The sequence below is a fragment of the Chrysoperla carnea genome, chromosome 1 (genome assembly GCF_905475395.1).
Source record: "Chrysoperla carnea chromosome 1, inChrCarn1.1, whole genome shotgun sequence".
Taxonomy (NCBI): Eukaryota; Metazoa; Arthropoda; class Insecta; order Neuroptera; family Chrysopidae; genus Chrysoperla; species Chrysoperla carnea.
In genome coordinates this window covers 124,061,738-124,087,352 of record NC_058337.1, presented here as the reverse complement: position 1 = coordinate 124,087,352, position 25,615 = coordinate 124,061,738, and the positions used below count along the sequence as shown (strand labels likewise).

At 30.6% G+C, this 25,615-nt stretch overlaps 4 protein-coding genes across 4 annotated transcripts; 2 read left to right on the top strand and 2 right to left on the bottom strand.

Annotated features, from left to right (window-relative positions):
• Window positions 1-303: 303 nt before the first annotated feature.
• LOC123298269 (2-oxoisovalerate dehydrogenase subunit beta, mitochondrial) lies at window positions 304-2,715 on the bottom strand. Its single transcript, XM_044880234.1, has 5 exons — window positions 2,553-2,715; window positions 1,495-1,775; window positions 811-1,138; window positions 610-755; window positions 304-543 (listed from the first exon to the last, which is right to left on the bottom strand). Exons 1-5 carry the CDS (start codon window positions 2,686-2,688, stop codon window positions 316-318), a joined length of 1,119 nt encoding a protein of 372 aa, XP_044736169.1. The 5' UTR covers window positions 2,689-2,715; the 3' UTR covers window positions 304-315.
• A 309-nt stretch (window positions 2,716-3,024) lies between these two features.
• LOC123294252 (centrosomal protein of 290 kDa-like) lies at window positions 3,025-17,116 on the bottom strand. Its single transcript, XM_044875375.1, is given in 22 exon segments — window positions 3,025-3,111; window positions 4,601-4,701; window positions 4,756-4,885; window positions 5,852-6,788; window positions 7,090-7,464; window positions 7,716-7,991; window positions 8,062-8,957; window positions 9,183-9,328; window positions 9,690-10,304; window positions 10,524-10,743; window positions 11,588-11,783; window positions 11,845-12,010; window positions 12,678-12,923; window positions 12,987-13,045; window positions 13,321-13,511; window positions 13,574-13,886; window positions 14,003-14,082; window positions 14,135-14,231; window positions 14,886-14,962; window positions 15,053-15,343; window positions 15,408-15,496; window positions 16,837-17,116. Coding segments are annotated over 22 exon segments (5,868 nt in total).
• A 1,692-nt stretch (window positions 17,117-18,808) lies between these two features.
• LOC123298054 (gastrula zinc finger protein XlCGF26.1-like) lies at window positions 18,809-22,469 on the top strand. The gene is made up of 3 exons (XM_044879949.1): window positions 18,809-19,017; window positions 19,861-20,624; window positions 21,598-22,469. Exons 1-3 carry the CDS (start codon window positions 18,886-18,888, stop codon window positions 22,415-22,417), a joined length of 1,716 nt encoding a protein of 571 aa, XP_044735884.1. The 5' UTR covers window positions 18,809-18,885; the 3' UTR covers window positions 22,418-22,469.
• Window positions 22,470-23,790: 1,321 nt separating this feature from the next.
• On the top strand, window positions 23,791-25,064 carry LOC123294243 (zinc finger protein OZF-like). The gene is made up of 2 exons (XM_044875363.1): window positions 23,791-23,934; window positions 24,003-25,064. Exons 1-2 carry the CDS (start codon window positions 23,791-23,793, stop codon window positions 25,062-25,064), a joined length of 1,206 nt encoding a protein of 401 aa, XP_044731298.1.
• The last annotated feature ends 551 nt before the right edge of the window (window positions 25,065-25,615 follow it).

Here is a 25,615-nt window from a genome sequence, read left to right as displayed (position 1 = left end):
GCAACGATCAAAATATTTCTTCAGCCGTTTCACAAGTCGAGCACGCGGTAAAAACGTCATTATTTTAGCTCACACCAAGCTAACGATGACCCACTAAAAATGATCTACTAAAGGCATAATACGAATGTGTCGTCTAACATCCTATTTATTATTACATAAATATTTGAGGGTTTTTCACATAAATCACAATTTCTGATGCGTTGGGCTTTTTGCACTGTATTCCGCGTATTTATTAATAATTGTTATATGACGTCGTAGCTTTTCGAACAGTGCATTAAGCCGAACACACAATTTTCAAAATAATAAGTTTTTTCATTAATAATTTATTGCATTTTCAATTGCTTCAAGACATCTCCATTTATTTGGTAAGTAAAAAGGTTCATAAATATGAGGAAATGGTGTATCAAAACCAGTAACTCGTTGCACCGGTGCTTCTAAATGAAGAAAACATTCATTTTGAATTGTAGCTGCTATTTCTGCTCCAAAACCACCAGTTAATGGTGCTTCATGTGCAATAATTATTCGGTGAGTTTTTTTGACTGACTAAAATTTTTAAATTTTATAATTAATCTTTGTTCACGTACATATATAATTCATTTTTTTATTTACCTCAACGATAGTTTTCTTATCCCAAGGTAAAATAGTTTGCAGATCTATAACTTCACATGAGACATTTAACTTTTCTTTTGCTAAAATTCCTACTTCTCGAAGAACGTGTACTTGTGTTCCCCAACCCAGTAAAGTTATGTCAGTTCCTTAAAAATTTTCGCAAGTTATTAAAATAAAATTATTATAACAAATATTATTTACCTTCTACTAAAATTTCTGCTTTTCCAAGCGATAATTCATAATTTTCAACAGGAACATTTTCTACGGCTGCTCGATACAATGCTTTAGGCTCAAAAAATATACATGGATCTTGATCTTTTATACATGCATTTAATAATCCTTTTGCGGCAATTGGACCTCTAGGAATAACAATTTTTAAACCAGGTGTGTGAGCGAAATACGCTTCGGGACTTTGTGAATGGTATAAAGCTCCATGACCAACTGCCATGCATGGAGCTCTAATTGTTAAACTTCCACAATGAAATTGACTTGCACTTCGATAACGAAATTTTGCTGCTTCATTTACAATCTAATTTTAAATATTTTAAGTTTATTGTCTTTTTTTAAAAGTATTTTGGTTGTAGTTTCAAAAATGTCCCACTGCAGACATATTTCAATTTCAATAGGAGTTTATTGTATCAGTTACAAACGGTGGGGCTGAGAAGTGTAACATTTTAAAAAACGGTAGAAAACAAAAAGGCAATTTAGCCTTTCCAGATATTTAACAGCCCGTATATCGAAAATATATATATTTTTTTAAATATGGAAATTAAATTATATTTTTACGGAACTCTAGAAAGGTGGAACAATGAATGCTTATAAAAATTGAAGGGTGGTTCTTAAAAAGGGGACATTTTTGCAACTTTAATTTCATTACTTATTTACTTGATCAAAAGCCGGAAAAATGTAATCCGCAAATTGTATTTCAGCAATAGCTGTTGCACCTGCAGTTGCAACTCCAATTCCAAAGCCTACAATACCTTGTTCACATAAGGGTGTATTAAAAACACGTCCTTTACCATATTTCTTTTGTAAATCAAGCGAACATCGGAACACACCACCAAAACCAACATCTTCTCCAAATAGTAACGCATTCTGGTCTGTTTTTAAAGTATAATCTAAACTATTGTTAATCGCTTGAAACATATTCATTTTAGCAGTTTCACCTTCAAAAATAAATTTTTTTTTAAATTTATTAAAATATATTTTTTATTAAAAACGAAGGATATTTCTAACATATAATATCGAGGTTTACGTTAATCCCAGTGAAATTTTATTGGTGGGATGGAGGCCAACTGAATATTTCATTCTATGATTCCGCAATGGGTGGCCGCTATCAGAAATTCGAAAATTTCCTCAATGAACCTAGTGACCAGGACAATCTGGTCGTACATCCCCATGATCCTCAGGATTATCTCTAAATTTTTGAAAAAGGCATCCAAAATAATTACTCCGAGGATATACACAATAGTTTTCCGGGGTTTTGGAGGCTGCTGATAATGAATATAACGCTGAAAAATAATTACAGACCCCCAGCTTTGTGAAAAATTCTGGAGGTGAAACCTGCAACTACTATACCTTGGTCTCTATGTACATCGAGGAGTATTTTAAACATCATAATCGTGATCAGCGACCTCAAAACCTCTGAGTAGTTATTTTGGCTGCATTTTATAATAATTTAGAGATAGTCCTGGAGATAAGGTGTACAGCCAGGTTGTCCTGGTTAATCCGGCCCTGCCTATTATATAGTACAACTTGTACTCTCTATATCAATGCCTTTTGAATCCGGTTTTTTTCGGGTTTATTTAGTTGTTTGAGTAATAAAAACCATTTTCTGATTTGCTTATATTGTAAACACTGTTGCATCAAGAATCACTTTTTGTCTTGTCATTTTATTATTAAGCCATAAAATAATAAGTATATTTAAAATTATATTTGATTACCTGAAACTGGTGATTTTTCATCGGGAACATACGTAAAATGTGAAGAGAAACGTACATTTTTATAATTTTTAAAAACTAACGTTAAATTTTCGAAAACTTTTTGATTTAATAACTGATTTCCACGTAAAGTTCTCATATTTTTTTGCAATTGATTTATCGATTGTATTGATAAAACTTTATAATATTTAAAATTTAAAATGTATAACCTATTGACCTAAACGAAAAAATAAATAGGGTTTATGAAATGATGACGAAATTTTGAATGTTAAATTGTTTATTTGATATGTATACGTAAGTAAATAATATATTACATGTTTACTGCTTATCAGTTCAAAATAGATTAACAACTACATTTTATCATAGCAATAATTTTTTTAACTAAATAATATTTTTAGTTTTTAATTATTTCAAATATAATTAAATATGATTATATTTCTTTTACATATGATTGTATTTCTTGTTTTATGTGTTTCTAATCCCCACCATCTTTAATTGAATTCGATTGTTCACTACTCTCTTGAGAACTGTTTTGTGGTATTAAATTACGTAATGTTTTCACCTGCAGAAATAAACAAATTAGTGAAAGTTTTTTATCATCTATCATGATGTGTTTATACAGGGTGATCGTGATAAAATTCGTAAATTTGATAATTGCGAATTCCTAAAGAATTTTTAACCCTTCAGTAGGGTTGTTTAGAGAGATTCTCTCACGATTCTCTTGGCACGCTTAAAAATATTGATAATACGAACGAAATTTTGGTATAGGCGTTCATAAAATCAATTAATTTATCCATTTCCGTTTGTCCGTCTGCCCGTCCGTAAACACGATAACTCAAAAACGAAAAGAGATATCAAGCTGAAGATTTTATAGCGTGCTCAGGGCGTAAAACAGGAGTTTAAGTTCATGAATGATTAGCATAGGTCAATGAGTAACACGGACCTATCTTGTAAGCCGTTAGAGATAGAAAAAAAGTTTAAATGCAAAAAATGTTCCTTATAAAAAAATAAACAAGTTTGATTTGAAATATTTTTTGTAAACATCGAAAGTTAGGACAAAACTTTGATGTTCATTTTTTCCAAACCTATTAAAGAATTTGACAATTATCGAAAGTGTTTCCAAAAATTTTTTTACTTTAAAACAGGGCTTCTTAAACTTTTGTAATTCACGACCCCATTTATGATTGCGAATTTCTTGACGACCCCATACAAATATAAAAGAAAAATAAATAAATATTTTTTGATGATTTATTTATTAGGTAACAATATACATATACATATGAAAATATATAAGTTTAGAATTCGTTTTGAAACATACAAAAATCTAAAATTAAAAATTGCACAAAAAATTATAAAATTGTATTTACTATAGTTTCAAAAATAAAAGTGGATTCTGACCGTCTTAATTCTCTCGAATATATTCAAGTAGTTGCGTGGTAAGTATTAAATTAAAGTATAAGTTAAAAATTTAATGAGATGGATGTGCCTGTTTTTTATTGCATAACAAATCAAATCTTGGTGGAATGTTTGAAACTGCTGAACGTAAGACCTCTTGAACATTTTTTATCGCTGAACGATATTGGGATTTAATATGTGTTAAAGCTGTTTCTTCAGCATTAATACCTAGAAATTTTGTTGATAATTATTTCTCGGGATTATTTCGGCTTTTAGAGATTGACAAAAATAAATTTATATTTTTTATTAATTCCAATAACATTTCATAATTCATAGTAAATGTTATTAAAGTTATTATAATACTCTTAATAGAAATGCAGGTACAAACAATCTTTCCGAACTAGAAGATTTTATGATATATTTATCTACGATAATTGTTATTTTATCTTTATAACAATAATTTTACAAGTTAAAAAACATTTTCTGTTAAATTGTATTTTTAGCTCTCGCGACCCCAGAATTTTGCTACGCGACCCCAAATGGGGTCGCGACCCATAGTTTAAGAAGCCCTGCTTTAAAATGATCCAAAATTATTTGACCCGTTGGATAAAATGAATGAATGAAATGTACTGTGTTTTTAAATATGTCTTACTAACCTGTTCATCTAGAGCCTTTTCTTTAGCAGCTGCTCTATGTAAAAGTATTTTAACTTTGTCTAAAAGTTCAGTTTTCTGTTTTAATTGTTGTTTCACATCGTCTAATTCAAATTCGATCGCTGTTTTTGATTCGCTAGGTTTTTCTGGTGTAATACTATTTTCTAAAAATAATATATGTTTCTTTGCATCTGATAATTCTTGTTCTAATCGTGATATTGTCTGTAAACTTTCTTTATATTGTTCACGAGTACGATATAAATCCGATTTTAAACGTTCTTCACAGTCCTAGGGAATATTAAAAAAAATTTTTTAAATTAAAATAAATGTATTCGAATGTCTTTTGTCGACGTTTATGGTAGTGAAAATTGTTGCTTCTTGACTTATATCATTATTCTACCGTGTGTTACAGGAATGGGATGAGAACTTGGTTGAGCATATATAAGGCTGGACATTCTCATATGCAGTGATATTACTATTCTCAGCGACAGCCAAGCAGCGTTAAAATCCTTCACCTATATCCATCTAACCTCAAACGCCTTTAAATGACCTGGTGGAACAAATGAACGTAAACCTGATATGGATACCAGGACATTTCAGGAAATTGTGAAGTTAACTATCTTGTCAGAAATGTCACAAAGCTGTTAGACATCAATAACATCCGGGAGTACCATTTGCGAACTGCAAATTGCTCGTGAATGAAGATATCTTAAAAAAGGTCAATCTTAGATGGAGGGGGGAACAAATTTGTGATACTACAAGATAGGTATGCTCTGAGTACAAAAGACCTTAAACTGCTTCATGGGGCCTCTATAAGAAAAATCGCTGCGGACATTGGCTAGGCGGCAGGCACACTGAACAATTAAGTCTGTCAATGCATCACGATTATAGCAAGAGCTGTTACAGATGTCTCACTTTTTCTGTTACTGTCCAGCTCTTGCCATGAGGAGATAGGCTCACTTGAACCAGCCTTTCTTTGTTTATTTCTCCAACCTTAAGTCCATTGAGGTCAAAGTATTCCTGCTGTTCTTAAACAGATCCAAACCATCCCTTTTCGGTATCACAACGGGCCCTGTGGTCCAAGTGTATGCTACCACAGGGCAGAGACTCTAACCTAACGTGTCTTGATAAAAGGCTATATATGCGGGTATATAGAATAAAAATCTTTTTAGAGGTACTCTCTTTCATCTAGGCAAGGCAGTATTCCTATTTGACTCTTAATATGAGAACTAGTGATTAAAGAAACAAATTTACCTTACGATCCTTTTGTAATTGTGGCTTTCCGGCAATTAACCGTTTATTTTCTGTTTGTAATTTTTCCACAACACGTTTCATAACAAATAATGTTTTTTCCAATTCAGATATTTTTCTATTTTGTGCAGCATATGATAGAGGTGGTGCCGTATTCTCGATAATTTGAGACGTTGATGGCTGTTGTTGCATTTTTTCTAACTTCAATACCTCAACATACCGTTGTAAATGGTCAATTTGATCTCGTAATCGTGGTGTTTCACTACTCATTTTCTCTAAATCAATTTTCAATTCTAAATTTAACGCTTCCAATTGCATATTTTCCTTTTGCAAACGACTATTTATACATTGTAATCGTTCAATTTCATCTGTAATTTCGGTAGATGTTTTGGATGTTAATTCTAAGACAGCAATTTTACGTTCTTGTGCTTCTAGTTTTTCTTCTAACATGGCCGCACCTAAACCACCAGAATGTCGATGACACATTTCTAATTTATTATTTAAAGTTTGTATTTCCATTTGTAGTTTAGCATTTTCATGTTCTAACAATTCAATACGATTATTATCTTCGACAAAAACTTGTGAACCTCGAGCGGTTTTTAAACGTATTTCGAGTACATTTTTTTCTCGTTCTAAACGATTTATTATATTCTTAGACATTAGATAACTTTGTTGGACTTTTTCAAATTCTTCAGTTTTTATTTTTAATTTTTCTTTAAACTTTTCAGCTGTTTGTTGCCACTGTTTTTGTTTGTTCCATAGTTGTAAACCTTCAATATTTTTGGCACGACGTGATTCGTTTATTGCAATTTGTTGATCTAATTTTTGTCTTGTATCATCTAATTCCTCTTCCAATGTTGATATTTTCTTTTGTAGTCTTTGTTCGCGCAATGTCACTCGACCACTTGAACCGCGATCGCTGCGTGCTGTGAGTACAGGTCTGTAAAATAAGACAGTTAAATATTCAAATCCAGGAAGATTTCAGGAGACAAGGAATTTCTCTGCATCTATTGGTCGGATTGAATTACTGATATATATATAAGGGAAAATAAATTTAGGGGGGAACATGGAGGATTGCTTAAGCACGCAGAATTCAAATTCTCGAAATGCACTTTTGATACAGGAGACTTACTTGAAAAAAGACTTGTAAAATCGCCATGCGTATATCTCTTGATAGTCGGTCGTTAAATATTGAACGCCAAAATTAAGCTAAGAATTAAAATATCAATAGTATAATATACCTGTTAATCAATTGACCACGCAAACTTCGTATTTCTTCACGCGATTCCTTTTCTTTAGATTTCATCGCTTGTAATTGTTTTCTCAATGATTCATTTTCTTGTTTCATTTGTTTGCCCATTGAGTTTTCTAATGTAGTCATTATTTTATTCTTATCTATTGCAGCTTGTAAACTTAAGCGTAATTCATTAATTTGCCGATTTAGCTCATGTATTTCAAAATCTTTGTCGTGAATTGTTTTCGATATGATTGTATCTTCTTCACGAACTTCTATTCGAGCTTTGGATAATTCTATTTTTAATGCATCTGCTTCATCATGCCAACGTTGCCATTCTTTCTTATAAATTTCGAGTTCTTTTTGATGTTGCTCTTCTAATCTATTTTAAAATTATAAAATGAAAATTAGATCTTAACAGATAAAAATTTTAAAACTAAACTCGATTCGAAAGAGGTTTTTGAAACATAATTATGTTAAATTCTGGTATTGCCAAATCGACCGGAACTCAATTTACATTAACTCAAGCCCATAGCCAATATCACAAACTTCCCCCCTGTATATCTCCGAAACTATCCATAGGATCATTTTGGGCTAATGATAACTTTTGATCAGAATGTCCAAATCTATAACATTTCACAATTTTTAATTTGTGTCAGGTCCTTTTACCTTGATTGCAATTGATCCATTGAATACAATCGATCATCGGCTAATTTCCTCCATCGAACTGCCTCTTGACGAGAAGATGTTAATTGTGTCTCTAAAACACGTAATGCTGTATGCAGTTCACCAACATGGGCTTCCATTGTATGTACTTGACACATATAATGCTGAACAGCTTTTTGATTAACGGCTAAATCACCTGTGGCAACCTCGGATGTTGTGGCGGCTGGTACTTTATCAATTTCCCTACAAAAAATAAAACGCATACATTAATCGGACTTCAAATTGAAAGTGTTTGTTCATTAATTTTGCTTACTGCAATTGCATCTGTTGTTTATCCAATAAAGCCGCCTGAAGTTTTTGTACTTCATCTTGCATTCTTGCCGCTGCTCGACTATGTTCGTCTTTCATATCTTTTAATTTTCCTTCGTAACTTTGTATTAGTTCATCTTTTTCATTAATTAACTGTTGTAAATTAACAATAACACCTTTCATTGATTTTATTTGACTTTCACTTTCATTGTCTTCTGATAATTTTCTTTCCGGTGAACTACGATTTACTAAAATTTCTTCTTGTTTCAATGCTAAATCTTTGCGTAAATTATGTAATTCTTCGGTAAGTTCTAAGATTCTTTTATTGCTTGCATCGATTTCTTTTGTTTTTTCCAATAATTTTTGTTCAAACAATTCATTATTCTTATCACTAGATTCAATTTCTATCTCTTCTTCAATAATTTCCTCTTCAATTTCGTTTTCATCTGCTTTCTTTTTCTTCTCATTTGAGTCTTCTATAATATCTGTATTTACTTCAACATTTTTTATTTGGATTGGGTCAGTTTGTGTTGTTATTTCAATTGTGGATAATTTACGAGGAGCTGGTGTAGGTTTCTGAATGGTTTCAGTTTTTTCTGGTTCAGATATTGGTATTTGTATGGTTTCAATGTTTTCTGGTTCTGAAATTGGTTTTTGTATAATTTTATCTTGTTCTGGTTCATCAGGTTTTGGTGATGAAATTGATTTTTGTGTGGTTTCAATTTTTTCTTGTATTTCGGGTTCTTTGATATAAGATTCATAATGAATTTTGTTGTAATCAACTTGCCTCAACAAATGTTCTTCTAAACGTAGAATTTCATCTTCTTGTTCGTGAAGTTTTGTTAGAGCTTGCTGCAGTTGTAAATCTTTGAACTCATAACATCTTCGCGCTTTGAGTTCCTATAATCAAGAGCAAGTATTGCTTACCATTAGAATTTTGAATCTATCTGTCATGGGAAAAATCCAACAAATAATTTTTTCTGTGTTCTTCAAAAGAATAATGAGATTTTATCAACTCCAGAAAAAAGATTACATTCAAGGAAGGCTTTAGTTCATGGCTGAGGCAGCCCTACGCCCCTGTACTCGAAAAAAAGCATAAAATAACTGTCTCTAAAAGATACTCACTTGAATAATTAACTCATTCCGTTCTTGATACCAATCCATAATTTTATTAACAATATTCCGATCTTCAATCCATGTTTTTAAACTATCTATCAATTCCATTTTTGTAACTAATTCTTCCTTTGCAATATTCATTTCATTTTCAATTTCTTTAATTTCATATAATTTTTTTGTAATTAATTCTTTATTTTTTTTGAGCTCATTTAATTTATAAATAAACGATTCGGCTACTAACAATGGTACACTGCCCAAATATTGATGTTGTAGCGACAAAATTATATTCTTTAAATTGCTAAATTTGAAAAAGAAAAATAATGTAAACTTGATAATATTGGTATTTTGGAGTTGGAAAGAGATAAATTATTTGATTTTCTACTTACCGATTTTTAATTTTTAATTCATTAAAAATTTTCACATCAATTTGCTGCGACTGTTTATTATCCGAATTTAAATTTATTGTTTTTTCTCGATAAAATAACTCTTTTTCCTGCTGCAACAATTCAATTTTACTTAAATATTCAAATTCCTTCTTCCGTAATATCTCAATATCAAAATTTAATTTAGCAATAATTGCTTTATCATCACTAATCGCTTGTAAATCAACAATTAAATGTTTTAAACCGATTAATTCTTGTTCATCAACAGTACGCCATTGTTTATACGAACTTATATTTTCCATACACGATAAATAATTCGATTTAACTGTATCAAAATCAATTTGTAATAATTCCAACTCTTTTAATAATTGTTCTTTTTCCGAACGAATTGTGTTGTAAACATCTTCGGATACTGAGTTTATAATTTGTGTTTGTATATCATTGAGGGTTGTTTGTAACTCGATGTTTTTCATTTTTAACATATTGATTTCCGATTCGAGATCTTTCATACGTTGTTCGTATGATTTTAATTGATCCTTATTGATTTCTAATAGATTTGTTAAATTGTTTGAACGTTTTATTTCGACTTGTAATTTTTTCTGAATGTTTTCATTACTTGATACATCAATTTCTTGTTGATTCTCATTTTGAATTAAATTTTCTAAATGTTTGATTCGTTCGAGGTAATTATTATCAACGTTATTGTTATTAATTTGATCAATTATTTGTCGATATTTTAGTGTCATATCTAATAATTGTTTTTCGATATTTGTATATTTATTTAATGGTACCATTTCATTTAATGAATTTTTTAAATATGTATTTTCTAATTGCTGTTTTTCGATGTTATTCTGTAAATTTATTATTTGTTCATCGCTTAGAGTTTTATATTTAACATGATTTTCATTTAAATCATAGATTTCATGTTTTAATCGAATTTCTTTTTCTTCTAAATATAAATATTTACGACGTGTTGTGATTAATTCAGAAATTAAATCGAGACGTTCAATTATTTCGGCATTATTTTCTGGATTTAAATGTGTTTTTAATTCTTGTAATTGTTCGGATAATATGTCATTATCTGTTTGTAATTTTTGGTTGTTTTTGTTGCAATTGTTTAATTCAGATTCTAAATTTTCTATTTGATCGAGTAATTCTTTATTTTTCTCTTTCTCGGTATTATATTCCTAAAATTATAATATTATTAAGGACTATTCTCTAACCTCGAATTCCCAATCGAGGATTGTCAGTGAACTCCTCGAGGAACTGAATCGCCTGGCACTGGATGACACAGTCAAACTTATCTGGATATCGGGCCACTCTGGTGTTAAAGAGAATGAAGCAGTGGACTCTTTGGCACGATTTTACGTAGGTCATGTTATAGATCAAACTTTATATAACCACAGCTAGACCATTCGACTGTGCTCGCTTAAAATTCACTATAGCACAGTTGAGAAGGGTGGCGGGACTCTTGACAGGACATTGTCGGTTGAACTACCACCTTCATAACAAAGGGATCTCGTATAATCCCATTTGTAGGGCCTGACTGGAGAACGATGATTGCAGAACGTCAGGTTTAATATTTGGATCCGAAACCTTGGATCAATCAATCCTGAGAGAAATCTCGGTGGAAAAGCTGTGAGCTTTCTGAGTGGCATCTGGCCTTGACAGAATTCTATAGCTTAATCTGTTCAAAATTGCATCTCGTCCTTTGAAACATCTCGTCTTCGGTTGACAGGTTGTTCTCGGGAGGGCACAGACGACTTCTTGGTCTAGGTGCTAGGGTCCATCTCTCATTGGGTGGAGATACGTGGGGAATTTCTCGCAGCAATAATGACTACTTTAAAACAATATAAAGAAATCATCCGGTGATTCTTAAATAAGATTATTATTTCTAGGAGATCTTCCTATTGAACCAGGAAAAGAAACACATAAAGAGACATGAATACATTAAGATTTAGCTTCCTTGCATGCTAAAAATTATAAAATGCAGATGAGGCACTTGAGAAATTTTTTATCATTAATTCTTACTGTTAACAAATCAGGATAATCAGATTTTGGTATTGTTCTTGCACTAGAAAATGCATCTTCCGATAAGTCTAGATTACGCATTGTATCTTGTGCATCATAATCAATATCAGCCGTTGATTTACTTAATTGTGATTTAAGTATTTCACTTTCAGCTTTTACTTTTTGTAATTGTTCCAAATTATCCAAATTTTCTAATCTATAATAAGCAAAGAAAATTGTAATCGAAATCAAAGCATACAGTATAGCATCTATTCTACCTAGAATTTTTTAATTGTTCTCTCAATTCAGCATTTCCACCTTGTAAGGAGTGTAATTCAGCTTGCAAACGCATAGCTGGTGTATACCAGCCTGCTACGTTTCGCACATCTAACATTTTTATCAATTTTTCTAGCACTTGTGACTTAACTTCTATTAACGATTGCCCTGAAAAAGATTTAATACATTTTGCATAAATTATTAAATGATTTGTAGCTTTTATAATTTATATGCTAAGGGAAATCACTTTGGATTTTTGAGTCAAGCGACGAAACTAAGTATATGTGTTCAGTAGACCTTTTTTAAGAAATTTTGTCACGGTGGGGGTCATGATGGAGCCCACACTTTCGGGGATTGTCTACCTTCAAGAACCATCTGGCTCTGAATAACACAGTCAAACTGATCTGGGGCCACTCTGGCGCTAAATAAGCAGAGGACTCGTTGACACGAGAGGGGTGTCTCAAAGTCCCCTTTCACTTGAGTATTTCTATTTCACGAACGATTTTACCAAACGAATTTAAAGGAGGCAAAATGATTTCAAAATTTTACCCACGAAAATGTATTTAAATTTTCGTTTCATTTTTATTGTTGAAATGTGAAACTCACAAGTTAAATGGCCTAATTATTAACTTGTTTCGTCTACGGAACCCTAAACTCGCACTTGAAACTTAGCTAAAAACACTCTACATTAAATTATATGTTTGAAAGACATATCGATCAAATTTATAACACACCATTTTTTGATTCGAGGGTTAAAAATAAAATCCAGTGAGTTGGTTATCAGAAGTCTTTCGTCTATCGAGACTAATTTTACTACGTAGATGAAATTATTTACCTGCTTGCTCTTGAATACTATTTAAAACTTCCTGTAAACCTTTTCGTAACGCTTCATTTTCAATAACTAGTTCACGTAATTGTTCATTATGACATGCATCGACTTCATTGACATAATCAGTTTGATCTTTGCCGATAACAACTAAACTTTTCGATGTAATATTTGGTTCGTGTCCTAATTCATTTAATTGTTTTTTTAATTCATTAATCGTATCGTTTAAATTACGTATATTTAATTTTAATTCGATTTTCTCTTCATTAATTTTATGAATTTGTAATTGTAATTTTGAGATTAATTGTTTTTGTTTACGTTGTTTAATTGCAATACCATTCGATCGAATTGGAGAATCACTTAAACCACACTTTTGACTAAAAATTAAGAAATATATTTAATATAAAATAAATTTTAAGTCCCTGTCCCAGATCTACGTGTTTTTAACCTGGGCAAGAATTTAATAATAGCGTCCGTGAGATAAATTGTTAAAAAAAAACTCACTAGTATCTGTTTTTGTCTCTGAGTGATAATCGATTAGGTCATTAAAGTCCGTCTCAAAGGCAACACTTTATATCATGATTTCTGGGACAAGTGCCCCGATTTGCCTCCCCCCCAGACCCGGAAATATTATAAAGGAAATATTAAATACCGTAATACTAAATTCTGTTCTTCAATTTGCTCTGTTTCATTCTTTAATTGATTTAAAGATTGCACAAGCATTTGTATTTGTTTATCACGAACATGAATTTTCTTTTTGAATTCTTGTATATTGGCAACAGCTTCTGATAATCCATATTCACCACTTTCATATTTTTGAACTTGCATTATTAATTCGTTAACCTGACGGGAAATAAAATTTATAAATATGATAAAAAATTAAATGAGGGTCTTTAGATTTTTACCTCTTTAGATTTAATTCTAGCATCTTCTTCGGCATTCAACAAAGAAGAGCGAAGTTCCACAATTTGATCATTCGATTCTTTTAATTGTAATTGTAACTTATCGATAATATTTGATTCATGATCACTATGAATTTTTGTATTATTGATTGTTTTTAATTTATCAATTAATAACACAGTTTCAGTCATTTCTTTTGTTGCCGCTTCAAGTTGATTTTGTAATTCTTCAATTTTATCATCACGTTCTTCGATCGTTTTCATTAATTCAACATAACGATTTGAATCAATATCTATATTTGATTTTGTCGGTATTTCTCTACTAATTTTTAAATATTTTTGTTTCCATTCATCAATTTCTGTATTTTTATTTTCTAATATTTGCTGTTTAAAAAAAAAAATAAACCGTTTTTAATTAATTCAGGAAAAATTAACTTCAAAATTTGAGTGAGTTCTGTTTCAGAGGTAAGTTTTGTGGGGTAATAACAGAAACAAGTGCTTCTGAATTTAACACTCTGGAAATTTTATTTAATAGAGGGGAAAATAAATTATTTTTGTTATTATCACCTTCCAATCATCAATTCGTTTATCAAGTGCTTCACTAAATTCGTCAATTTGTAAATCACGTTGTTCCTTTTGCTTGACTAATTCTTCAATTTGATTTCTTAAAGCATTATTTTCTTGACTTAATAATTCAATTTTTTCTATAAAAAGTATTCACAAAAATAAAACAATTATTAATAAATCATATTTCGATTTGAATTAATCCTTCGGAAATATAGAAAAGCTTAAATTTTGTATCGCAATAAAAATATAATAGACAAATTAATTTTAATGTTAAATTTATTATTGATAATTGGTGAGTACAAGTATTGCCATCTGGTAGTCTAAATTGAAACTAATCAAAACGGGCTAGTCACAGGTTTTAATTAGTACGAATCATTATCGCTAGTTTGCGCGGTTATAAATCCCAGTTATCTGAAAGAAATAGAGTTATGCCAAGCATCAGCGTTAAATTTAAAAAATGAGCGACAAGAAAGTTAATCATTATCGAAAGTCGATATTTTGAGATACACATACTCAAAAGTAATTCCAGCACGGTCTAAACTGACCACCACGTCAAGCGTCAGAATGAAAATACACTTTTAGAAAAATAATTGAAAAGAGAGATAATTATTTTAAAGTTACTTTTGAAATACCGTATATTTAATCATGGTGTAAAAGCGTTTAAAACTTCAATACTTTCAATTTTTTTTTCAATACTTTTTTAGATCGTTTTCCAACCATTTGGGTTTACTTTCCGGCAACACCGACCTACCCAAATACGCGTGTCAATTTTTCCTGCTTGGAATATGCCGTGAGCTCTCGACGACCTAAATTCGGTGATTTTTCAGCCTAAAATTAAACCGAATATAAAGAATTTATAAAAAGTATACCCGAATTTTGTTGATGTAATATTTTCAATCCATTCAATTGATCGGTAACTTGTGTCATATTTTTGGTAGCATCCTGTAATTCATCACGTAATAATTCTAATTTATCACTTAAATTCTTATTCTCCTTTTCCGTAATTTCAATATCATTTAATAATTTTGATATATGTTTATTTTTTTGGTGTAACGATTCAACTAATTTATTGTATCGCTCATCAGATGCATGCTGATGTTGCTGAGTATGATAATCGGATGAATCTTGATCGCTACTATTTTGTGCATCGTGTAATTGATTTTGAAGATCCATTTTTTGTTGTTCTAAATTTGATATTTCACGAGATAACTACAAACATTTTTATACAGTAAATTTTACAAGAATTTAAAATAATTTGATTACAAAAAAATACCTTTGTAAGTTCTTTTTTCAGTTTTTCAATATATTTTTCTTGTTCATGATTTTTTCTTGTAAGTTGTTCTATTTCATCTTTTAAATTGTCTAGTATTTTCAAAAAAGTTATAATCAAATTTTTATTTTGCAAAGTTTAATTATTTTAAAGTTCCTCAAATGATGATTACAAAGATCGGAATTTTTTTATTAAAATGAAACGCAGAGGCTTTGCTATCAAAGAAAACGAGAAACTTAAGACCAAAAATTTTCTCGCCAGTCATTTTAGCTTAGAAGTTATTCGGCGAGAAGGAGAGTCAAGAAGTTTCTAATTCCATTTTAGTTTATATAATAAAATTTTATAGGTAAGTTCAATTACATCAAATAAGATACAAAATTAAGTCTTTACTTGCAGAGGCGAGCCTTAAAAATGAAGAGAAAGAAAATGATCTTGAATGGTCGCTTCAAAATTTCCGTTTATTGAATTTTCAATTATAAATATACGTTTTTACTCTGTTGGAAGATTCAAGTAATTAAAGTACTCGAATATTGAATTCCCAATTCAAATTTCGTTGAATTGCGTATAAAAGCTCATTTCAGCTCAGATCAAGAAAATGTTAACGAATACGTCTTCTGAAGATTGAAGTGCGTGGTCGCTCAATGTTTTGCCTGACGAATCCGTTTAACTTTTTTTACACTTTGGACCGAACCTTGTATGAGTTCCCGGTGCTTCGTTTCCTGTCAGTCCGCTCCTGTTTACTTCTTTTTCGTTAGAAAGTATATTGGTTTTTTCAAATTTGTAAACAAATATATATATATCATTACAATTTCGGGACTCTATTTACAGAATCTGTACATTACAGAATCGGTTTCGGGAATTTATTTTTTACGCTTTCAATTCTATTGGTTGGTCAAAACTAGTAATAGTGAAATATTTGGGTCTTTATTCGAATAATGTCTTACGCTTGCGCAAACGGCTTTATCATCGATAGAAATAAGCACATCCACAATCGGCTCAATTCAAGGTAGTTTGCATCCGTTTAAATTGTAAAAAACGGAACCCAATTTATATGCAGATTAGCTATGTTCGATAAAAATCTAATCGGCGTTGAATATTATTTAATGTTTTCGTAATTGTGTAGAAACCTAATAAACGTGGAAGTACTGGGAAAGTAAAATTTTAATATTGGTATAATTTTTCTAATTTGTGTGTTATTTCTCTATACTTCCATAATACAAATTTGAAAAAAAAAAACTGTTTTACGCCGGAGGTTTGAATTCGAATCCATACCGTTCGAATTAGAATCATGGGAATACGTAGGGAGTAAAAAGTTCATGTCAGGAGTTTGGAACAATTTTAAGTAAATGATCCCAGACAGTTAAAAGTTTAGTCCAAAAGCATTTGAAGAACTTTTACTTGCCAGAAAAGAGTTTATTAAGATTCGCATTACCTGTACTCGATACACTAATTTTATCTTTAATAGTTGTTTGCAATTTAATTTCCTCTTCACCTTGTCGTTCAGCTAACTCATCTAATTCCGCTAATAATGTTTCAACTTGCTCACCCTTATACTTAACAATTTCTTGTGTTACTTTAAATAAATGCGTTAATTGATGTTTATCTAATTTGATTTGATTAACATCAAACCATGCTATTATCGTATACAATGTATCTTTTTCTTGATCCGATAAATTCTCTTCATCTGTTTCGGATATTCGTTTCCAATCCATTTTTAATGATTCCATATTTTAATTAAAAACTTATTTATTTTATTATTTATTTTGATTAGATCAAACAAAAAGTTCATTTACTTCTTTTACCACTTTCACTCAATTGTCGTGTTATGATTTTAAATGAAAACGGTTGCTATGGAAATATTTTGTAAATATCAATAATACATTTGGTGGTTTATTATTATGTAAGTCCAATATTATGTTTTATTTATGAACATAGGGAGAATGAAATTGATAAAAATTTCATAGTTTATAACACACACAAAAAATTTGCTACGTTAGTAAATATGAAAATATAGTACATACGCACAAATTTTTATGTAATATGTATACATATGTATACGGTGATTGGAAATGAGGCCCTATTTATTCCTACCTGCTGCATATTTTAAACCCCATTTTCTACGAGTTTCTAAAACTTTATTGAAAAGCCAGAAAATTTATTTCGTCTCTTTTGAAAATATGGCTTGCAATGATATCAATGTGTCTGTTCGGCATAACAAAAGCGTGGTCATCATCCCTGTTAATTTAGCACGCCTTTTATATTTTTTCTGTGGTAGGGAAGAAATGGAGAATAAATTAAATTTTCAGAAAGGTCGGGCGCACTTTCATACAGCGTATTTTATGCTGAATAAGCCCAATTATGCCTATACTAGTGTGATCAAATTAACTTTTTGAATTTTTTAATTCTGAGTTCGGAGAAAAAAATTGAATTAAGTAGATAATTAAATTACTATTATTTTAAATATACTGTCACATCACTTCTGTCTCTTAATAATTGCTCCCATTACTCCCATCCTATTGTAATGTTGTAATTTAAAATAATAGTAATTTAAAATAATTATTTTATTAACTTTTACTAAAGATAAGAGGTTGGAACTTTGGTAGGTATTTCTTTAACTATTGAAGTATATGATCACGTAAAAAAATAGCGCGTTACTGCACCACAACTTTTTTAGGGCCATTTTACAAAAGTCCCTTTTTTTTGCATTCAGCTGCGGTTTGCAAAAAGTATATACATTCGATTTTGCTGAAATTGTGTGTGATACTTCATGGGCACAAAAGCTACAATCTATTTAAAACTCAGCTTTTAATCTTTAAAACAACAAGAGTTATGAATTTTTGAAATTTCGAGCAAAATCGATGGTTTTTTGCAATTTGTGGGGACATCGATGGACCAATCGAATTCATTCGCAGCTCATTTTTTTATTTTAACACAAAAAAGCACAATTAATTTTAGAATATTTAATAATTCTAACTAAATGAATTCGGTTTTGACCGAAACCAGAACAGATGCCAAAATTTCGGCTTAAAATTTGGGGACAGGAGGATCTTTTAATTTCTACAAACTACAGTCATAATTAGTATTACAGTAATCCTAGCCGAAATGCTATATGGAATATCGCATTTGAGGAAGGAAGCCCGACTTTTTGGTTACGGTATGGATTGTCAAAGATAAGTTTAAATTTGAAAAGCCGCAATGCTACCCCTTGGGGAAGACCGCCATCTTGGTTTGTAGGGGGTGAGTTTGTTTTTTTGCAATAACTACTGCACTTTTGTTTTTAGCGAAAAAAGTGCCTGAAGCATTTTTGAAGAGAATAATAGGTCCCGTGCGTTTTTCGCGTATGCTAATCTCTTTATATTATTTTACCCCACATATTTAAAACAAAGATTCTAGGTTATGTCAAATTGATGTTATCAAATTTGTACATTCATCTACAATTAATGTAAACAAATATAATTAAAATCGCTAAAATTTAATTAGAATGACTCACCATGCAATCAGTATTAATGATTTTAGTACGATATGCCGCATATGTTTGGTTTCAAAGGAAAATATGACCACATATTCCACGCCACAAATAATAAACATGATTGAGGAATGCACATCTGTACAGGTAAATACAAAATTGTAAACACAAGTATTCATCCTCCAAAATTCTTAAAATTAAGGCTTATCCCATTAATGGTATCTTGAATTAATGAATCGAAAAACTTTCCAAGAGGCTTTTTATACCATGTATATGAAATATACAAAGTATATTAAGTTTAGTCCCAAGTTAGTAACGCTTAGAAATATTGATGCTATGAAAAAAATTTTGGTTTAGGTGTTCATAGAATCACCTAATTAGTCCATTTCCGTCTGTCTGCCTGTCTGCCTGTCGCCTGTCCGTCTGTCATCACGATTACTCAAAAACGAAAAGAGATATCAAGCTGAAATTTTTATAGTGTGCTTAAGACGTAAAAAGTGAGGTCGAGTCCGTAAATGAGCAACATGGGTCAATTTGGTCTTGGGTCCGTAGGATCCATCTTGAAAACCGTTAGAGATAGAACAAATGTTTAAATGTAGAAAATGTTCCTTATAAAAAAATAAACAACTTTTGTTTGAAACATTTTCTTTTAAACATGACTGTTTACTTACGAGGGCGCTAATTAGGTGAAAATGTAATTTTGTAGTATGCATTAATATGGGAATATCAGTTATGTGTGTGTGGCTATTTAAGAGTGGTTATCTTTCTTTATTTACGTGACGTCAAAAAACAAACGATTGCATCATCAAAACTGTCTATACATGGTATTTTAACAATTAACTCAGTCAATTGTTTGTTTTCACTTGTTTACTTAGAATTTTACTCTCTACATCACTTTCCATTGTACAGTCCGTATGTTAAGTGTTCGCATCAGAATTTAATTTTTACCCAGTTTGTGTTTTATTTCTGAGTCAATATTTTCTCTTTTAGGAACCCTATCATGCAAAATTTCCACAACAAATATGTAACAATTGTTATTGGCAATTAAAGAATTCGTATCATTTTAAACAACAATATGTAGTATCATTCGAGATTCTTTGCGAAATTCTATTAGAATCGGAAGAAATTGAAAATAAAAATTCAATTGAAAATGAATTAATATTTGCTGTACGAGATAAACTACGCGCTACAAGTAGTCTCTGCGGGAAAATGAAAAAACCAATCGATTCCTCAAATAACGAAAATATTTTAATTAAGACTGAAGAATTTGAACCAATTGAATACAAAGATTTCGAAAATTTATCGTTAAAAGTTGAATTAAATGAGAATATTGATGAAAAAAAATTACAAGAGAGTGATGAAAGCAGCGATGAAACGTGTGATGAAGACGATTATACAGATAATCGACTAGAAGGTTTATCAAATCATGATGATGAAGATGATGAAGAGGAAGAGGGTTTAGAAGAAGAGAATGATGACACAAGTTCAGAAAAGGATGATCAAAAACAGAATTCCTTAGCTGATATATTAATAAAAAAATATAAAATTTACGATTTAACATGTAATATATGTAAAAAAGAATTAAGTACACGGGCAACGTTATTACGGCACATGGAAACACATAGCACAAATCGAATATTCAAATATCATTGTCATGTTTGTAATAAAGGTTTCTACGATCGTGGTAATTTGAATAAACATGTTAATCGACACGCGGGTAAAGCTAATTATCAATGTGAACTATGTTTAAAGCGGTACGTAATTATTCATAGTCCCCCAAACTTATGCATAGTATCGAAGGTTAACGAAGGTTGTAAATATCCCTAGGTATTTATATTATAAATGTGAAAGTATGGATGTTTGTTTGTTTGATTGTTACGCTTTCACGCAAAAACTACCGAATGAATTTGAATGAAACTGTACAATAATATAACTCATACATCAGAACAACACATGAGCTATAATTTATTTAAAAATTTCATTAATCTGACATTTTACTGCTCTTTGAACCATAATCATCATTTGATCATCATTTTAAAACAATCCCTTCGAGTGTTATGGAAGGGAGATGAGTAGATCCCTTCGAGTGGATCAAGAGAGGTGGAGGCTATAAAGCGGTGGTTTTTACTCTTAAGTGAAAGCGAGTGGGTATCAAGCTAATATATTAATCGTGAAAGTTTGGATGGAGGGATGCATGTTTTTTACTCTTTCACGCAAAAACTACCGAACTGTTTCGGATGAAATTTGGCAAGGAGATAGATTATAATAGCTTATAGGAGTTTTTTTTATCCCAGTAAAATGTATGTTTTCCGTGGGATATATTTGTTTTAATTTTTCATAGAGCAAAGGATTGACATAATATTTTGCATAGATAGTGGTAGTTTAGGAGTCAGAAAACGACGTAGGCGAATTTTTACCCCGGGAAAAAACACGGTTCCTTTGGAAAAGCATACAGGAACAATGTTTTGTAAAAGTTCGTGAAAAAGATTTTTAGCGTTTTTTTCTCAATAAGGTTTGATTAATTTACACAATAACGACAAAAAATCTCAAAATCTCTTTTAATTGCGAGTAACACCGCGAGGCGTAGCTAGTATGTATATATATATATATATATATATATATATATATATATATATATATATCACACCTCGATCCCTCTCTGTTAACTTGCGATACAGTGCATAAGTCTATATTTTCTGCAAAAATAAAAACTGATTTTTATTACAGATACTACGAATTAAGTGCACTTGCACTTCACAATAAAGAAAAACACAAAGCGGAACCAGTAAAGTGTACAAAATGTGATTTACAATTTTACCATAATTTACAACTACAACAACACGAACAAACTCACGAACAAAAAGAATTTATATGCGATGTTTGTGGAAAAGTTTTTAATTTAAAGTACAAATTAAAAGATCACCAAGTGGCACATTCCGAACATAGACCGTACACTTGTGTACATTGTAACAAAGGCTTTAAACATAAATTTACCTTAACTGCCCATATAAAAATGCGTCATGAAGATACAGAACGACGACAAATGTGTTTCGTATGTGGAAAATTATTTGTGGGTGGTTTAGCCAAACATTTAGAGTCGCACGATACAAGTCGAATAAATAAGTGTGACATCTGTAATCGTGTGTATACGACACGCAGTGGATTACAGGTACACGTTAAAGAGAAACATACAAGTAATCCGGATAAACAACGGTACACGTGTAAAATTTGTGATAAAAGTTTAGGCACCAAGGGAACTTTAACGAAACATATGATTTTCGTGCATTCGGATGTACGCAAAAGTTGTCATCTGTGTGGGAAAACGTATAAAACACAAAAAAATGTTGATGCACATGTTGCTGCCGCTCATATGGACATACGACCGTTTAATTGTTCCACATGTAATAAAGCGTTTCATACAAAGGTCTTGTTAAAAAACCATATGAGATCACACACAGGGGAACGTCCTTTCTCATGTACTATTTGTGGGAAAGCTTTTGGATATCGAGAGGTGTTGAAAACTCACATGAAAATTCATAATAAATAATTCGATTTTCTTTTTAATACGCTTTGTATGTTTTGTTCATATTATTCGTAGTTTTTTAATCTGATAAAAAATAAAAAACAATATTTTAAAAATAATTTTTTGTTTTAAATTGAAAGTAAAAACAATCATTTAACTCAGTAATTATGATGTCCAGTGCCGGATTACCAAGAAGTCATCATCAGTATGAATTAGCTAATCGTAATGCTTCTTATTGTGTATGTTACTCGTTACTAATTTGGTCACGGACTGCAAATTTATTTCGAAATATCCTAGAAATCTCATTTATTATCTTTAACAATATTCATATCCCTAGTATATGCCTAATGGTTATTCCGTCACTGATGATGTCCCATTTATAAATTATATTCCTTAATAGAAATAGTTTGAATTGAAAAGCTAAAAACAGTCTTATGCGAAATACAAAGTATGCAACGACCGAGGACTAGACCTCGCCCAGATAGGCGCCTATTTTCTGCTACCTTTTCCACTCGAGTTTCACGTTTTTATATATATATACAGTGTGTCCCCGCATAGAGGTAACTATACTTGTAAATTTTCTTATTTTGCATTTTAAGAAAAAAAGTTATTCTTTATAAGAAGTTTTGCTTATTATGATAAGTATGTAGGAATATTTAAAACTTCTTAATAATGTACTGGGTAGACAAAAATTTGGAATCACTATTTTTATTTTTGGTAAACTACCCTTCTTTTTTATAAATTGGCGAAATGTTACTAAGAAAAGTTACTCGAAATTAACAAATAAGACTCTATAAAAGAAGACTCTAAGAAAAGTTACTCGTAATTAACAATTATGACTCTATACAAAATATCAAGAAGATCCACGTACTTTAATTATAGCATCATTTTTTATTTGAAATTATAAGCTGTCTTATAAAAAAACGTAACAAAGAAAATAATAATAAATCAATGAACATGTACTATTCTTTGTGGACTAGGCAAGAAAATTAAAAAGAAAATTTATTTTCTCGGATAAACATTCACTAAGAATGGAATTGTCAAAGTTGGAAAGATCATCTTAAAATTTTGAATAGAGTCTTATTTGTTAATTTCGAGTAACTTTTCTTAGTAACTTTTCGCCAATTTATAAAAAAAGAAGGGTATGTTACCAAAAATAAAAATAGTGATTACAAATTTTTGGCTACCCTGTACATTATCTAGAAGTTTTAAATATTTCTACATACTTTTCATAATAAGCAAAACTTCTTATAAAGAATAACTTTTTTTCTTAAAATGCAAAATAATGAAAATTACAAGTATAGTTACCTCTATCCGGGGACACACTGTATATATGTCCTTGGTTAGTGATTTTCAATTTCTTGATCATATTGATTAACATCTTATTTGATTTTAAAATGTACAAAAATAATCCGATAACAAGAGATGACATTAAATTAATTTGTCGAATTTGTTTAATTAATTACGAATCAATGACCATAATTTCTTCATTAACTTCTCCAAATTATTTGGATACTTTAACGGAATGCTTCCCCGTACATGTAAGTCATATTTTAAATTTGTTTTTTTAATTAAAAATGTAAACAAAATTTAAATTCAACTTTTTTAGGATTCATATTTTGATCCTTTTCCATATCAAATATGCAACAATTGTTTATTAAAATTGAAGATTGTTTATGAATTCAAACAAGATTGTATTCATGCAACTAAAACTTTACAAACAATTATTGTACATCAGACTGAAGATAAAATATCGGAAAATGAAGAAACTTTATCATTAAAAGCAGAAAAAGTGAAATTAAAAACGTATAAATACACTTGTTCAGATTGTAATAAAGGTTTTAATTATTTAAGTACCCTAGGTGCACATTGTAAAGGAAGTCATAATGCGATTCCTATAACTTGTACAAAATGCCCTGCGATATTTTACCACCCATTACAATTGAAACAGCATTTTAATTTTCACGAAAAAGAGAATGCATTTGTTTGTGATGTTTGTGGTAAAATATTTAAGCGTAATTATCAATTAAAATATCATCAAAGTGCACATTCTGATGTTAGGCCATATAAATGTTCCATTTGTAATCGTGGATTTAAACAAAAATTTAATTTAAAAATACATATAAAAATACGACATGATGAAGCAGATCGTCGAGAAATGTGTAACATATGTGGTAAATTAATATTACCAGTTAGTTTACGGGCGCATTTAGATTCACATAAAACATTAGCAGAAAGATCGTTTAAATGTAGCGATTGTAATCGAATTTATAGCAGTAAAACTGCTTTACGGACGCATTTTAACGAAAAACATAGAATTGATGTAAAAACGTTTGAATGTAAGTTATGCGATAAAGTTTTAGTGAGTAAACGTACATTAACGAAACATATGATTATAATGCATTCGAATATGAAAAAAATTGAATGTCACGTTTGCGGTAAAAGTTATAAATTACAATCGCATGTTAAAGCACATATTTTAAGTGCACATTTGGATGTTAGACCGCATGTATGTTCGATTTGTAATAAAGCATTTCATACAAAAGTATTATTGAAAAATCATATGCGAACACATACCGGGGAACGTCCGTTCTCGTGTACGATTTGTGATAAACAGTTTGGATTTAAAAATGTCTTGAATACTCACATGAAAGTTCATTTAAAATCGTAACATTGTAGAAAAGTTGAACTATTCAATCATTTTCCTGGATTATTATATACAGGGTGTTCTATAATTGACTCCAGAACTCTACACTTCCTGAATAAGTTTATCAAAACGAACGAAAAATCTCTTTACCAAATTTCAATCTGAAGCTTATTGTTATTGGAAAAATGAAAAAAATCCATCCATTCACAGAGAGTCAGAGTGAAAGTCTTGCTTTATATGGAGGGGACTACCAAAAAACTTTAAAATAATTTAATAGGACAGCCCCTTTGTAATCTCGCGCCTGCAAACACGTGCCTACTTTGTATTATGGATAATCCACCTCTGATGTTATCGTTAACCGATGGAAAATAAGGGAGGAATAACACTCAGTATAGAGACGCAAAACGATGACCTCAACACCAAAACTGGAAAATCTTTTGAAGTAAGGAAAGAGAAAGCTGTGAATATCTGTTGGGAAAATACAAAATAGGTATACTCCTCTTGTTTGGGAAAATTCTTTGCTTTTTGTGGGTAAGGTCAGATATTAGGAAAAAACGATAAACAGAAAAAAATGT